Source organism: Drosophila teissieri, chromosome 2R (genome assembly GCF_016746235.2).
Source record: "Drosophila teissieri strain GT53w chromosome 2R, Prin_Dtei_1.1, whole genome shotgun sequence".
Taxonomy (NCBI): Eukaryota; Metazoa; Arthropoda; class Insecta; order Diptera; family Drosophilidae; genus Drosophila; species Drosophila teissieri.
In genome coordinates this window covers 5643434-5655803 of record NC_053030.1, presented here as the reverse complement: position 1 = coordinate 5655803, position 12370 = coordinate 5643434, and the positions used below count along the sequence as shown (strand labels likewise).

The 12370-nt window shown below is 47.5% G+C and overlaps 3 protein-coding genes across 3 annotated transcripts; all 3 read left to right on the top strand.

Moving 5' to 3' along the window:
- The first annotated feature begins 188 nt into the window (after positions 1-188).
- Positions 189-1952, top strand: LOC122615257 (probable 26S proteasome non-ATPase regulatory subunit 3). The gene is made up of 2 exons (XM_043790228.1): positions 189-485; positions 547-1952. The coding sequence occupies exons 1-2, from the start codon at positions 322-324 to the stop codon at positions 1865-1867; spliced, it is 1485 nt and encodes a 494-aa protein (XP_043646163.1). The 5' UTR covers positions 189-321; the 3' UTR covers positions 1868-1952.
- A 392-nt stretch (positions 1953-2344) lies between these two features.
- Positions 2345-7236, top strand: LOC122615255 (ataxin-2 homolog). Its single transcript, XM_043790225.1, has 3 exons — positions 2345-3838; positions 3897-4337; positions 4718-7236. The coding sequence occupies exons 1-3, from the start codon at positions 3119-3121 to the stop codon at positions 5975-5977; spliced, it is 2421 nt and encodes an 806-aa protein (XP_043646160.1). The 5' UTR covers positions 2345-3118; the 3' UTR covers positions 5978-7236.
- An 844-nt stretch (positions 7237-8080) lies between these two features.
- Positions 8081-12190, top strand: LOC122614244 (protein phosphatase PHLPP-like protein). Its single transcript, XM_043788777.1, has 5 exons — positions 8081-8284; positions 8399-8552; positions 9522-10318; positions 10403-11023; positions 11085-12190. The coding sequence occupies exons 1-5, from the start codon at positions 8081-8083 to the stop codon at positions 12171-12173; spliced, it is 2865 nt and encodes a 954-aa protein (XP_043644712.1). The 3' UTR covers positions 12174-12190.
- Positions 12191-12370: the final 180 nt, after the last annotated feature.

Sequence of the window (12370 nt, the reverse complement as noted above, 5' to 3'; positions counted from 1 at the left end):
CAGCGTGTGCGTAATTTAAGAAATTCTTGATAATGCAGTTTGAAGCAGTATTATTATCGTTACTGTTTTAGAAATATCTTCTAATAACCTATGAGACTAAAAATTCGCTCAGTGTATCGTAGAACACATCGATAAATTTTTTAACATAATGTAAAGGTTTAACCGCACTGTTAAGCAACTACATTTTCCAGCACTGTGTGTAGCCGAAATCGAATAAGAGGAAGAAGCGACATTACTAGGCATTTTTGATTGGGATTTGGAAAAACAAAAGAAAAGTCGGCTATATTTGTGACCCCAGTAAATTGAGAGTTACATTACAACATGACGAACGCAACGGACATCGGTGCTCACGACGTCGAGATGGAGGTGGATCCAACGGCGGAGACGCTGGCTGACGAGAAGAAGAACCAAGATGTGGCCGCTGTGCAGGAAATCCGCGAGCAGTTTCGTCAGATTGAAAAGGGGGTGGCCTCAAAGGAGTCGCGGTGAGTAGTGTAAGCTTTATTATCTTGTCGAGTCTTCATTTTGTCTTCGTTCCGTCGACAGCTTCATCCTGCGCGTCCTTCGCAATTTGCCTAACACTCGTCGCAAGCTGAACGGCGTCGTCTTCCGGAATCTGGCCCAGAGTATTTATCCCGTTGGTGCAGAGCGTGAGGCGGCCGTGGCTTTAATGCCCGCTGTAGAGAAAGACGCCACTGAACTGCCAGATGTTCCCAAAAAACAAGTGGCCACCAAGGCCCCGATTGCCGAGGTGGATGCTTATTTCTACCTGCTCCTGCTGGTCAAGCTCATCGACGCCAGTGATTTAAAGCGGGCTGGAATTAGCGCGGACGCTCTAATGGCCAAAATCTCCATCCAAAACCGACGCACCCTTGACCTGATTGGTGCCAAGTCCTACTTCTATTTTTCAAGAGTGGCGGAGCTAAAGAACTCTCTGGAAGGGATCCGCGCCTTCCTGCACGCGCGTTTGCGAACTGCTACGCTGCGTAACGATTTTGAAGGCCAGGCAGTGCTGATAAACTGTCTGCTCCGAAACTACTTGCACTATGCTTTGTACGACCAGGCCGACAAGCTGGTAAAGAAGTCTGTCTATCCGGAATCGGCCAGCAACAATGAATGGGCACGTTTCCTGTACTATCTCGGTCGCATCAAGGCCGCTAAGCTGGAATACAGCGATGCCCACAAGCATCTGGTCCAGGCCCTGCGTAAGTCCCCGCAGCACGCTGCCATCGGCTTCCGCCAGACTGTCCAAAAGCTTATTATCGTTGTGGAGCTGCTTCTGGGCAACATTCCGGAACGTGTTGTGTTCCGACAAGCCGGTCTGCGCCAATCTCTGGGTGCTTACTTCCAGCTCACGCAGGCCGTGCGTCTGGGCAACTTAAAGCGCTTCGGCGACGTGGTATCGCAGTACGGACCCAAGTTCCAACTGGACCACACATTCACCCTGATTATCCGGCTGCGCCACAATGTGATCAAGACAGCTATCCGCTCTATTGGATTATCGTACTCACGCATCTCGCCGCAAGACATTGCCAAGCGCTTAATGCTGGACTCCGCCGAGGATGCCGAATTTATTGTATCGAAGGCTATACGGGATGGCGTGATTGAGGCTACGCTGGACCCTGCCCAGAACTTCATGCGCAGCAAGGAAAGTACCGACATCTACAGCACCAGGGAACCGCAGTTGGCCTTTCACGAGCGCATCTCGTTCTGTCTGAACTTGCATAACCAGAGCGTTAAGGCCATGCGCTATCCTCCAAAATCCTACGGCAAGGATTTGGAAAGCGCTGAGGAGAGACGCGAGCGGGAGCAGCAGGACCTGGAGCTGGCCAAGGAGATGGCCGAGGATGATGAGGATGGTTTCTAAGCGGCCTGATTCTGCAAATTAATTTGTGCTTGCATTCATTTTTATAGAAATATAATCCGCAATTAAATAAGTTATATTTTTAAAACTTTTAATTAGGTTTTGGTAGGTTCTATCTTATTATTTCTTATCAATTAATTTTTTTTTTAAAGGTTAAATTTTGTATAAATGTGGCCAACAATCAAATAATTTCCGTCTGAAGGATCTATTTCGAATCATTGAGTTTTTCGGTTTCGAGTTCTTCGGTTTTTTGCTTGCTGAAAAGTTAAAAAACATTTTAAAAAAATATCACTCTGGTAACCCTGGCGCGTTTATTTTAAACGATGCCTGGCAACATAGATTCATAGGCTTTTTCAGATATCTTACTCCTGTGCAAGCTATATTAATAAAGATCACTTAAGAACGTTTGCTGGACTTTTTACTGCTTAATAGAGATGCACACATATGAATTAATAAATTTAAACACGACTTTTGAACTTTTTGGACGGCACTGTTAACGGTCACACTGGCGCAAACAACACAAACAGCAGTCACGGTCACACCGAGCCGAAGTGGAAAAAATTTTTGACAAAAAGGTGCACACAATGCAAACCAATTAAAGGCCGTGCTCATTAAATGACCAAATCCGCGATCTGATACACAATATATTGTCGCCGGAAAGTGCAAACACGCGCCTAGCCAGGAATTTCGAGAAATTGCTTGGTTTTTTGTGGTAGCGGCGAGTAGTCTTCTCCGAATAACAGCGGCCGAACAGCGAGCGTTTTGCGAAGCAGCGAGTGCCTGGCCAATGTGGTGCAGCCCCCCGCCACCCGCCGCCCGCGCACCCCCTACCCCGCTAACGCGCAAAATATACGCGACTAGTTGTAGTTGTGGGCAGCAGAGCAGCAGGAAAAGCAGCAGAAGCAGATCAGCTCGGCCTTTGTGAGCGGATTATTGACGAAGAAGCCAGCGGAAAGCCAATTAACAGTGCCCCGGGAAGCTGGGCCGGTGTCCAGGAGCGGATCCCAGCCAGTCTTCTAAGATTCCGGCTGTGATGCAGCAGCAGCTGCTGCCACCTAACGAGATTCTGGACGCCTTTTGCACCCACCACACGTAACTAGAGCACTCACACCGACGCGCGCACACACACACTCACACACATTCTGAGACGGGCCAACTGGCGAACGGGCACACTAGTGGGTGGCCATTGATGCAGTGCAGCCGCTTGCAGGGATTCGGGATCGGTAGGTGAAAAGAACTGGGACAAGCGTGGAGATGATTTGCAAACAGGACGTGCTTCAGTGGTTTGAGAAACTCGAGAGCTACAATCGGATCGAAACGATGTACGCCCTGCTCACCGCCTGCCTGCCATTCGAGCTGCGATTTTTGGGCACGCTTCTCGAGGAGCAGGGCCGTTGCGACTCGGAGACGCTGCGCGGCATGGAGCTGCGAGCGAATAACCCGCACGAGCTGGCCGCCGACATGGTCAACTGTCAGAAGGGCGATCCCACCGACCGGAAGATCCGGCGCAAGATGGCCCTATATCTGGCCCTGATCCGTGCCTGCAACCGGAACTGCGTCAGTGAGATCTACCGCACGCTGGAATGCTGGGGCGAGTGTGATTTCGGTTGTATTAATGATCAGGACACGCTGTTGGAGCTGCTGCTGGTCTACACGATGGCAGCCATCCACCCGGTGTTCTCCATGGAGGAGCAGAAAAAGATTTTCGGCATTTTGGGCAAGATCAAGGAGAACAAGTTGGTGGCAGAGCGATTCGCGCCTCAAATGCAAGCACAGACGCAGACGCCCGTGCTTCAGCATCCTCACCCGCCGTCCCCACATGACCTGATTATTCAGCAGCAGCCACCACACGTGATCCACCAAATGACAGGACCGCAGCAGGCGCCACCGCACCCGCAACATCCTCAAATGGTGCAGGTACTGCAGACGCCACAGGGTAACATCCCCATGATCTTTCCCCAGCACTTTCAAAAGGTAAATCTCTAAATACAAACCCCCCAAAAGAAGAATAACTTAGTAAGTTTATCCATAGCTTATGCCGAGCTCTGATGGAACGCACCAGATCAGCGTCGACGGCATGCAGCACTTGATGCAGCCTAACATCACCATTCCAGCGGACACTAGTGCCATCATCAGTCACCAGAACACGGGATGGACGATGCGCCACTACGTGCCACAACCGCCCCACCAACAGCCCGCTCTGCAGCAACAGCAGCCGCAGAGTTTGGACCATCAAGTGCCACCTGCCAGCTCGCCGATGCTGAGTCAGCAATCCTCACCGTCGAGTAGCCGCACCACGAGTCCTCAGCGAGACCGCTCCCTCATTAACGTTCCACTGCAGGCGCAGCAGCAACCCCATCAGCAGCAGATGAGGAGCATGTCCCAGCGACTAGCGGGTCAGAAGAATGCGCGGCGTCCTTCGGCGGAGACTACCCCGCCGCCAGCCTCAATTGGCGGCGAGCAGCAGCACGATGTAATTATCAAAGAACTCATTTATTTATTTATATGTAGCAAGTTCAAGATTGAAATCTAAAGCAAATTAACTGATATGACCACTAGCATCCATGGCCTACAGGTTGTAAAAACTTGTAATTTATGGTATTTGCAATATTACCAAACTAAACAAAATATACAGAAATGTATTATCCAAAACCAAACTGCCGTTAAACCAAATCCATATTTGGGTTTGTGCAGTAATATCCATATACTTGCAAAGTTCTGCATAGTTTAATAACAGCAATATCAAACTGAATATCGATTTTTTATTGTTAAAAGGATAACATATAACTTTTTTTCTTCTGACAATTCATATTACAATATACGACAATACTTAGCAATGAATCATCTTTGCAGAGTATCAACGAAGGCGGAAGCAGTAATTCCAGCGGAACCAGTCTGCACAGTGTCATCCGCAACGGTTTTCTGCGTCCAGGTCATCATCATCGAGTTAAGCCGAACACCTTCATACCACAGCACCAGCAACAGCAGCAGCACTTTCAGAACCCCAACTACAACATGAACGTTATGATGCAGAGTATTAATATGAACGACGATGGCAGTGGATCGATGATGAACTCCATGAACTCCACCAAAAGTGCAGCTACCACGGGAAGTGAATCAGGCAGCTCAAATGGATCCTGTGGTGACCTGTCGCCTTCTGAGACGCCAACGCCTACGCAGCTCTCACTGCCACTACACAATTCGGTGGATGCTGGAATGGGCATGATCACGACAGTACTGCCCACCGGTCTGGGAAACTATCAGCCGAAGCAACACCACCTCAGCTACAAGCAGCAGCAGCAAATTAATCTGCAGCAGCGGCTAAACGGACGCAATGGGATGGATAAGACCTATCAGCAAGTTTACACAACGGGCACGCCGAGCATCGTCAGCGATGCGCAAACCATCAGCAGCGCCAGCCTGCAGCAGCAACAGCCCCAGACCCTTCTCATAAGCCAGTCTCCGGTGAGCACACCGACGACAACTGTGCTCCTGCAGCCGCAACCACCGCCGCCCACAGCCTACAATACAAGCTATCCATATCACCAGCGAGGACCCCCGCCGCCACAGCAGACGATATTCCAAGCGCATAGTGCGCCGCCTCCGCAGACGGTGCGTGGTGGCTTCCGTTATCCGATGGGCCCGCCACACAACGGTGAGCTTATCTACCCGACTTTTCACACCAGCCTGGCCTTCCTGCCAATGACAGCGGGAGGCACTCCTACCGCGGTAACACCTCCCCAGCTGCAGAACACGTCGGCCGTGGTCAGTACGAACGCGGTGACCGTGCAGACGGTGCCCACGCCGCAGCAGCAGCAAGTCCCCAGCACGACGCCGTACAGCGCTCTCACCGTTTGCCCCATAACAGGAGCGGGTGGTGGCGGAAGTGCGCCGAAAGTTATCTCCTGCTACAACTGTGGATCGCAGACGCACAGCGGGCGGGAATGCCAGGAGGCCTCAATGGAGGATGTGACGCGAAGCGCCAGCTACAAGCTGGACTACTCCGAGACGAGCATGGACGCAAGTTCCACGGGCGATCACCACAAGGATGTGGGCGGTATGCAGATCAACTCGACGACGACTGCGGGGACGGTGACCAGTACGGGGAAATAATACGGAGGGACCGTATATTAACGTACATATATGGAAATATTATTACTGCTATATTAATGATTATGCATAATCCTTACCTACTTATACGAATTACCATTTATTATGATTGTGTAGTGCGGAAATCAAATTTCTCGCCTTTGCCACGTCTCTTAGTTCGGTAAGCCTCTCAATTCGCGTTAATTCAATTCGAGGATCGGCAGGCGGCTGCGGCTAAGTCTTGACAACCCTTATCCGTAAATAAGAATGATTTAGGTGCGCCCTGCCCTGCCACGCCCCCTCCCACACCATAGTCGATAACGAATTTTAGTCATACGCCACTCTTAATATTTCTAACATTAAGTTGAATGTACAACAGCAATAAGTAATAATCCTAATCTGCGTTCCGCGTCCCGTACACTCACTCAACGGGCAGATGTTACAAATGCCACGATCGAATTAAGCTAAAGAACCATTACGTAGCCATTACGCGACCACGACGGCGGGCGTAACCATACCGTAACGTAAGGAAACGAGGGGATGGCGTTGCCCAGGAAAAGAGAACACACGTAGCATACGGAATACCTAGCAAATATATTACAATTGATTATGTGTATAAACAAACGAGCGTAGCAGCACAATGTGCATAGTTAACCGACTTCTGATTCCAACCGAGCCCTCTGATTTATGAACACCCTTTATTCTATATTTTTTTTACTCCGCCATCTATTTATTTGCTGCTCTTTTGTTTAAACATGTATTTTTAGCAATGTTTTTTTGTACTTTATATAAATACCAACATACTTATATACACATACACACACATATATATATATATATATATATATATATATAAATATATTATTTTAATGCAAACAATCGTATATGATACACTCTTATGTGGATAGGGCGTACGTTACTGCTAAGCACTCTGTCTAATGATTATTTTATGTACTCACAACTTGAACCCCGATGGGCAACTGTATATGTATGAACTGGCCAAGTTAGAGAAATAACCGTTAAGGTCACGCCAAACCCGCCCACGGTTGACCACAAAATACAATTGCCTGCCCTTAGTTTCTTATGTATAGACGTTGTTAAAATTTTGTAAAGTCAGCAGACGAACTGCATGATAATGAAAATAGAAGCAAATGATTTACATGAAATACACACTTTTCTGGGTTTGCTGCTAATGCGTAGGCATGTCAAACAATTATTATATTTCATTGAAATAATAAAAACAAATTGTTTCTAAAATTCGAGTAACAAACACAAAGCTACAAGTCAACGGTTTTTTTATTCGTCTGCAGTTCTTCTTTTTGTATTTTCAGGCGATCTTCTACATTATCCATTTACAACAGGTGGCCATTTAAGAGATTTGCTGGTGCTCTTTGAACGGATTTCTGAAACTCACCCCTTTTTGAATGCCGAAGTGTTTGACTTCTTTATGCTTTATAAGACTGGTGTACAGTGGGTGCTATATAATGAGAATGGTCTACTTTACAAATTAAAAAAAAATTGTTTAAACTAATATGTAGTTACGGGTGAAGGAATGTTTGGAATGTATATCAAATACTATAATTTTAATGAAACATTTTCATTATAAATTTTCTGAATTCCCTTTGGTACTCCAGGTATTACTTCACGTTCACTAAAACTGTAGCACTGTAGTACTTCCACGTCTTGAGCGCAACTCGGTTTTGGGCAATACGACCAGAAACCGAAAGACCGAGGGTCTCTCAAGCGTGTCTGTCTTTCTGTAACGGCCCAGAGTCATCATAGCCGTAGTTATCGTGTTCCTCTTCAGTTGAGCGGTCGCATTTATCGGGTGCGGATCCTACAGTAAGTAATATGTAGGAGTATTACCAAATTCTGACAGTTGCTTATTTCCACATCTTGGGAAGTCCCCAACAAAAGAACTAATTATTGCAGGCCATAAGTGATGTGAATAAGTAACCCAGTGAAGTTGGAAGGTTTTACACATAAAGTGCAGTGGATTACCCCACGAAAGCAAATGAAATCCGCGACGATCGCCACTCGATGGGTGTTCGTTGATGCATAGCGAAGTTGGAGTCTTGCCAAGAGCTCGAAGTAAAATAAAAGAAACCCCCGAGAGGCCCGAAAACAATGCTCAAAGCCACGAGGAAGCCAGCGGACCCATATAAATCGAAGCTGAAAGTTAGTGCCAGCCACAGTGGACCGCATCCACTGCCCGCCGAGGTGACGGGGGCGGAGGAGCAGCAGGCCGCCACTTTTGGCCAGACATCCCCCCAAAAGCTCAGCCTGAAGGGCAGCCAACTTGGGGGCAGCATCTTGATTGGCAACTACAACGTGAGTCGACTCCACTCCGTCTGTCGGTATCCGACATCCGGCTTCCGGTATTTCATATCCGGCTGGTATGCCTGTACATCTTCCCCAATCGCCGTTTTCTCTATTCGTCCACAGTACTTGACCCAGCTGGAAGTATGCGAAAACGAAATGGAGGTCTTGGACCTCAGTTCGCTCGCTCAACTGGAGACGCTAAAGTGCAGCCGGAACAAGCTGATGGAACTGATCATCAATGCCACCAATTTGCAGACACTTGTAGCCGACCATAATTGTAAGCCTTCCTCTTAGAACATATTCCAAATTCCGCATTCAATTTTGATTACATCAGTAGTTACAAAAGCATAGGACACAAAACCTTCAGCTTAAGCTTCGAAACCTTACGCTGCGTCTACGTCTCTACAATCAGTTTTTTTCTCTTAACTTTTAGCCTGAGTAGAATAAATTATTATAATAAACAAGAGAAAGTGATATAGTCGAATCTGATACTCAGCTAGTGGAAGTGCGAAGGAAATATTTTAACACTGACAGTTTTTTGCGGTTTCTGGGCGTTAGAGTGGGCGAGGAGAGTTTGGCAAATCAATTGAAATTTACAAGACTAACAAAAATGTAAAAAAATATTTAAAAAAAAGTTTTTGGGCGGTTTTCAAAAAGTTTGCAAAATTGATAGAAATTTCGGACTAATCAAAAAATGGGAAAATGTCAAAACCATTTTCAAAAGTTTGAAAGCGGTTTGTGGGCGTTGTAGTGGGCATGGCAAAAGGTTTTTCTGCAAATCGATAGAAATTTAGCAGACTAATAAATAAAATGAAAAAATATCAAAATATTGTTTAACAGTTTGGGCGTGGCAGTTCTGGGCGGTTTGTAAGCATGGCAACATGAACAAACCTATGACTCCTATGATCGACTAGGCAATTGATTCTGATCAAGAATATATATATATTTTATATGGTCGGAAACACTTCCTTCTGCCTGAGTAACGGGTATAAAAATATATTATCAATTTATCAGAGTCCTGCCACGCCTTTTGTAACACCAACAGCTGAAAACTGTGACGCCCACATTTTTAATTTTTTAAATTATTTTACATTCTATTTTTTTTTTGCTAATTTCTATCTATTTGACAAATTTATCTCGCAATCCCACTAGCTGACTTACGGGTCTAGTGGCTTACGGGTCTGAGTGTCTAGAAACTCGACTTTTGTGTTTAATATTAATTGGATTCTGAAATAATGAATTCCAGACCTGCACATCATATCCACAACGAATACCCATCCAGTTCCGCTGAAATTGCAGCGCATCGACATCTCTCACAATAACTTCAGTGAGCTGCCCAACTGGGTCGGAGCGTGTGCCTCCTTGACCTCCTTGGATGCTTCACACAATCGCCTTAACACTGTGGCAGGACTGTTACGCAACTACAGGATAACTGATCTGGTGTCCTTAGATCTGGCATACAACGATTTGAAGCACCTGGACCAAATTCCGGAGGGATTCTCCAGCATCCGGAGTCTGCTGTTGCAGAGTAATGAGTTACCAAATCTGCCAGACAACTTTTTTGCAGTAACCCACGCCCGTCTGGAAACGCTGAATGTCTCCTGCAACAAGTTGTCCACCTTGCCACGCTACGAGCAGAATAACCATGCTGCGCTGGTGAATCTATCGCTCGCGGGGAATCACCTGAATGATAGCATCTTTGAGCCGTTGCACAATGCCGCCAAGTTGAGAGTTCTGCATCTTGCCTACAATCGCATCGGGGTCCTGCCCGCCGCCTGTGTTCGCAACTGGCCGGAACTTGAGATCCTTGTTTTGTCTGGTAATATGCTGCAACAACTGCCGGAGGAGGTGGCTACTCTCGGTCAGCTCAGGGTGCTTCGCTGCTGCAACAACCTGCTCCTCTGCACCCCACAACTGGCGAAGTTGGCCATGCTGAAGGTCCTTGATCTCTCGCACAATCACTTGGATCGCGTTAATCTGCTGGCCCTGGTTCCATCAAGGAATCTGAAGTACCTGGATCTATCAGGGAACTTACAGTTGCAGGTTAGATAAGATCAAATGAACCCATACACTTTTCATTTTAAATGGCAGGAATATTATTGACCAATGAAAGCCATTATCCTTCAGGTGGACGAGCAACAGTTTAAGGTTTGTCAGACTCAGAGCCAGCGTCATTGGAGCCTAATTGACGTCTCTGGAAACAATAGAGCTGCTTTGCCCACAACCAAGCTCCGACAGGTGAGTGCCCAACGGAATCAGAATAAGTCGACTGGGCCCTGGACCATGGGCTTTGCAGAAACTCCGGGTTCCGGTGACTGCCGGAAGCTCTCAGTTTACCAACTGAGGGCTGCAAACTACGGGGGATCTGATGAAGCTCTATACGGGATGTTCGAGGCAATGGAAGGAAGCGGGCGGGCCGCCCAGGAGATGGCCAATTTAGTGCCCGATCTGATGAAGCAGGAACAGATGGTCAAGGACTCGGCGGTCAGGGATTACATAAAGTTTACCCTGCTGGCGGCGCAGCAGCAATGTGGCAGTGTGCGGAGTGCCGCCTTATTCCATCTGACCAGGACACGGGCTCCTTCAAAAGTAAGACCACTGAAGAGTAAGCGATACGTCCTACGCATGGCAAGCACAGGAGGCCTGGACGCCTATCTGATCCGACGCACCTCCCAGTTGCGGCTTACCAAATCGGAAGTCATTCAAAAGGATCAGATCCATTCCATGCCAGATCCACATGTGCTAGAGGTATGTTTCTACCAAATCAAAGGTTTGGTTCAATCAAATTGAAAGCGTTTCCTTGTTTCAGCTCATTCTCAGCAACGACGACGAGTACTTGGTGGTGGGCAATGATCAGCTCTGGTCGGTGATGGATATTGATCGTGCTGCCCGAGAGATCCGAAAGGAGGAGAATTCCCTGCTTGCGGCCAAGCGACTGGTGGACATTGCTCAAAGCCTTGCTGCGGCAGAGAATCTCAGTGTAATAGTGGTTCGTTTTCGCCATCTCGGTACGGATGTGGATCACCTGATACGGGAGCTGAAACAAAGTGTGCGCAAGAAGCCCCAGTTGGTTTCCTTACCATTGTCCAGTGGATCGGTTTGTAAACGCACGTGCTGCGACCGGAGCAACGCCTGTCGCCACCGAGCTATTGAACAAGAACCACTGGCGGGACGATCCTCGCCAAGTGGAGAGAGTGATCGGGACCTGCTGGCCAAGGATAAGGACGATGAGTTTGTCCTAGCCCATGCCCGTGTTTTGCAGGAGGAGCAACAGCTGGAGATGCTGGATGAAACAGAGTCAGTTTCAGAATCAGTGCTTTCAGAGGAGCAGTTCAAGTGCTGGGAGTACATGCTGGAACAGAACACCCAGCTGTTGTTCGATAAGGAGCTAAACACCATCTCCAAGTCTTTCACGAAACAGCGTACCGTTCCCAATGCCATCATGGCAGCTGCGGTTATTCCAGAACGGAACGACTTTACCTCGAATCTGATGCGCAGTGTCACCAACAAGTTCATCTCGACCAGCACTCCCCAATTACCCCAACCCATACCGACTTCTGCTGCCCTGGGCTCATATCATCAGGTGAGGCAAACGCCTCCTGGGCACTTTGGCAGTGCCCTCTCCTTTCAGCAGGCCCACAGCTACGGATATAACCTGTTTGATGCCAAGCCCCGGCCCAAGTTTCACGGAGGTACCGTAAAGCGGTCCGGAGGAACAAATTCAGCCTACTTCGGATCCCTTCAGCGCCTGATGCCCTACAATTTTGAGTACGACTTTGCCGTTACCCAGGAGCGGGAGAGGAACATTCTGGACGAGGAGGAACACGACGATGATGACTTCAACGAGCACGAGAGTAGAATGCGAAAGTACTGGGGGGTGGCCACGACGGAACTTTAGCTTAATGTTGATTTTTACCGGGGTATTTACTATAAGTTGATATGTAAGGAAAAACACGTTAGAAATTGCATTATTAGGTCGTCTTAAGAGTGTTTAAGCTATTAAAAGTCTTCGTCGGTCTTTATGTCTATGTTTTTCAAAACTTTGAAATAATAAAGAAATATATTCGTTACTACAATCCCCCTATTACAAACCGT

What these genes read in the sequence shown, in the direction of transcription:
- LOC122615257 (XM_043790228.1), top strand. Translation starts at nt 322, where the DNA reads ATGACGAACGCAACGGACATCGGTGCTCACGACGTCGAGATGGAGGTG. An exon ending in GTGGCCTCAAAGGAGTCGCG is followed by an intron (nt 486 to 546) that starts GTGAGTAGTGTA and finishes TTCCGTCGACAG; the next exon opens with CTTCATCCTGCGCGTCCTTC.
- LOC122615255 (XM_043790225.1), top strand. Translation starts at nt 3,119, where the DNA reads ATGATTTGCAAACAGGACGTGCTTCAGTGGTTTGAGAAACTCGAGAGC. An exon ending in TTCCCCAGCACTTTCAAAAG is followed by an intron (nt 3,839 to 3,896) that starts GTAAATCTCTAA and finishes GTTTATCCATAG; the next exon opens with CTTATGCCGAGCTCTGATGG. An exon ending in GCGGCGAGCAGCAGCACGAT is followed by an intron (nt 4,338 to 4,717) that starts GTAATTATCAAA and finishes TCATCTTTGCAG; the next exon opens with AGTATCAACGAAGGCGGAAG.
- LOC122614244 (XM_043788777.1), top strand. Translation starts at nt 8,081, where the DNA reads ATGCTCAAAGCCACGAGGAAGCCAGCGGACCCATATAAATCGAAGCTG. An exon ending in TCTTGATTGGCAACTACAAC is followed by an intron (nt 8,285 to 8,398) that starts GTGAGTCGACTC and finishes ATTCGTCCACAG; the next exon opens with TACTTGACCCAGCTGGAAGT. An exon ending in ACTTGTAGCCGACCATAATT is followed by an intron (nt 8,553 to 9,521) that starts GTAAGCCTTCCT and finishes AATGAATTCCAG; the next exon opens with ACCTGCACATCATATCCACA.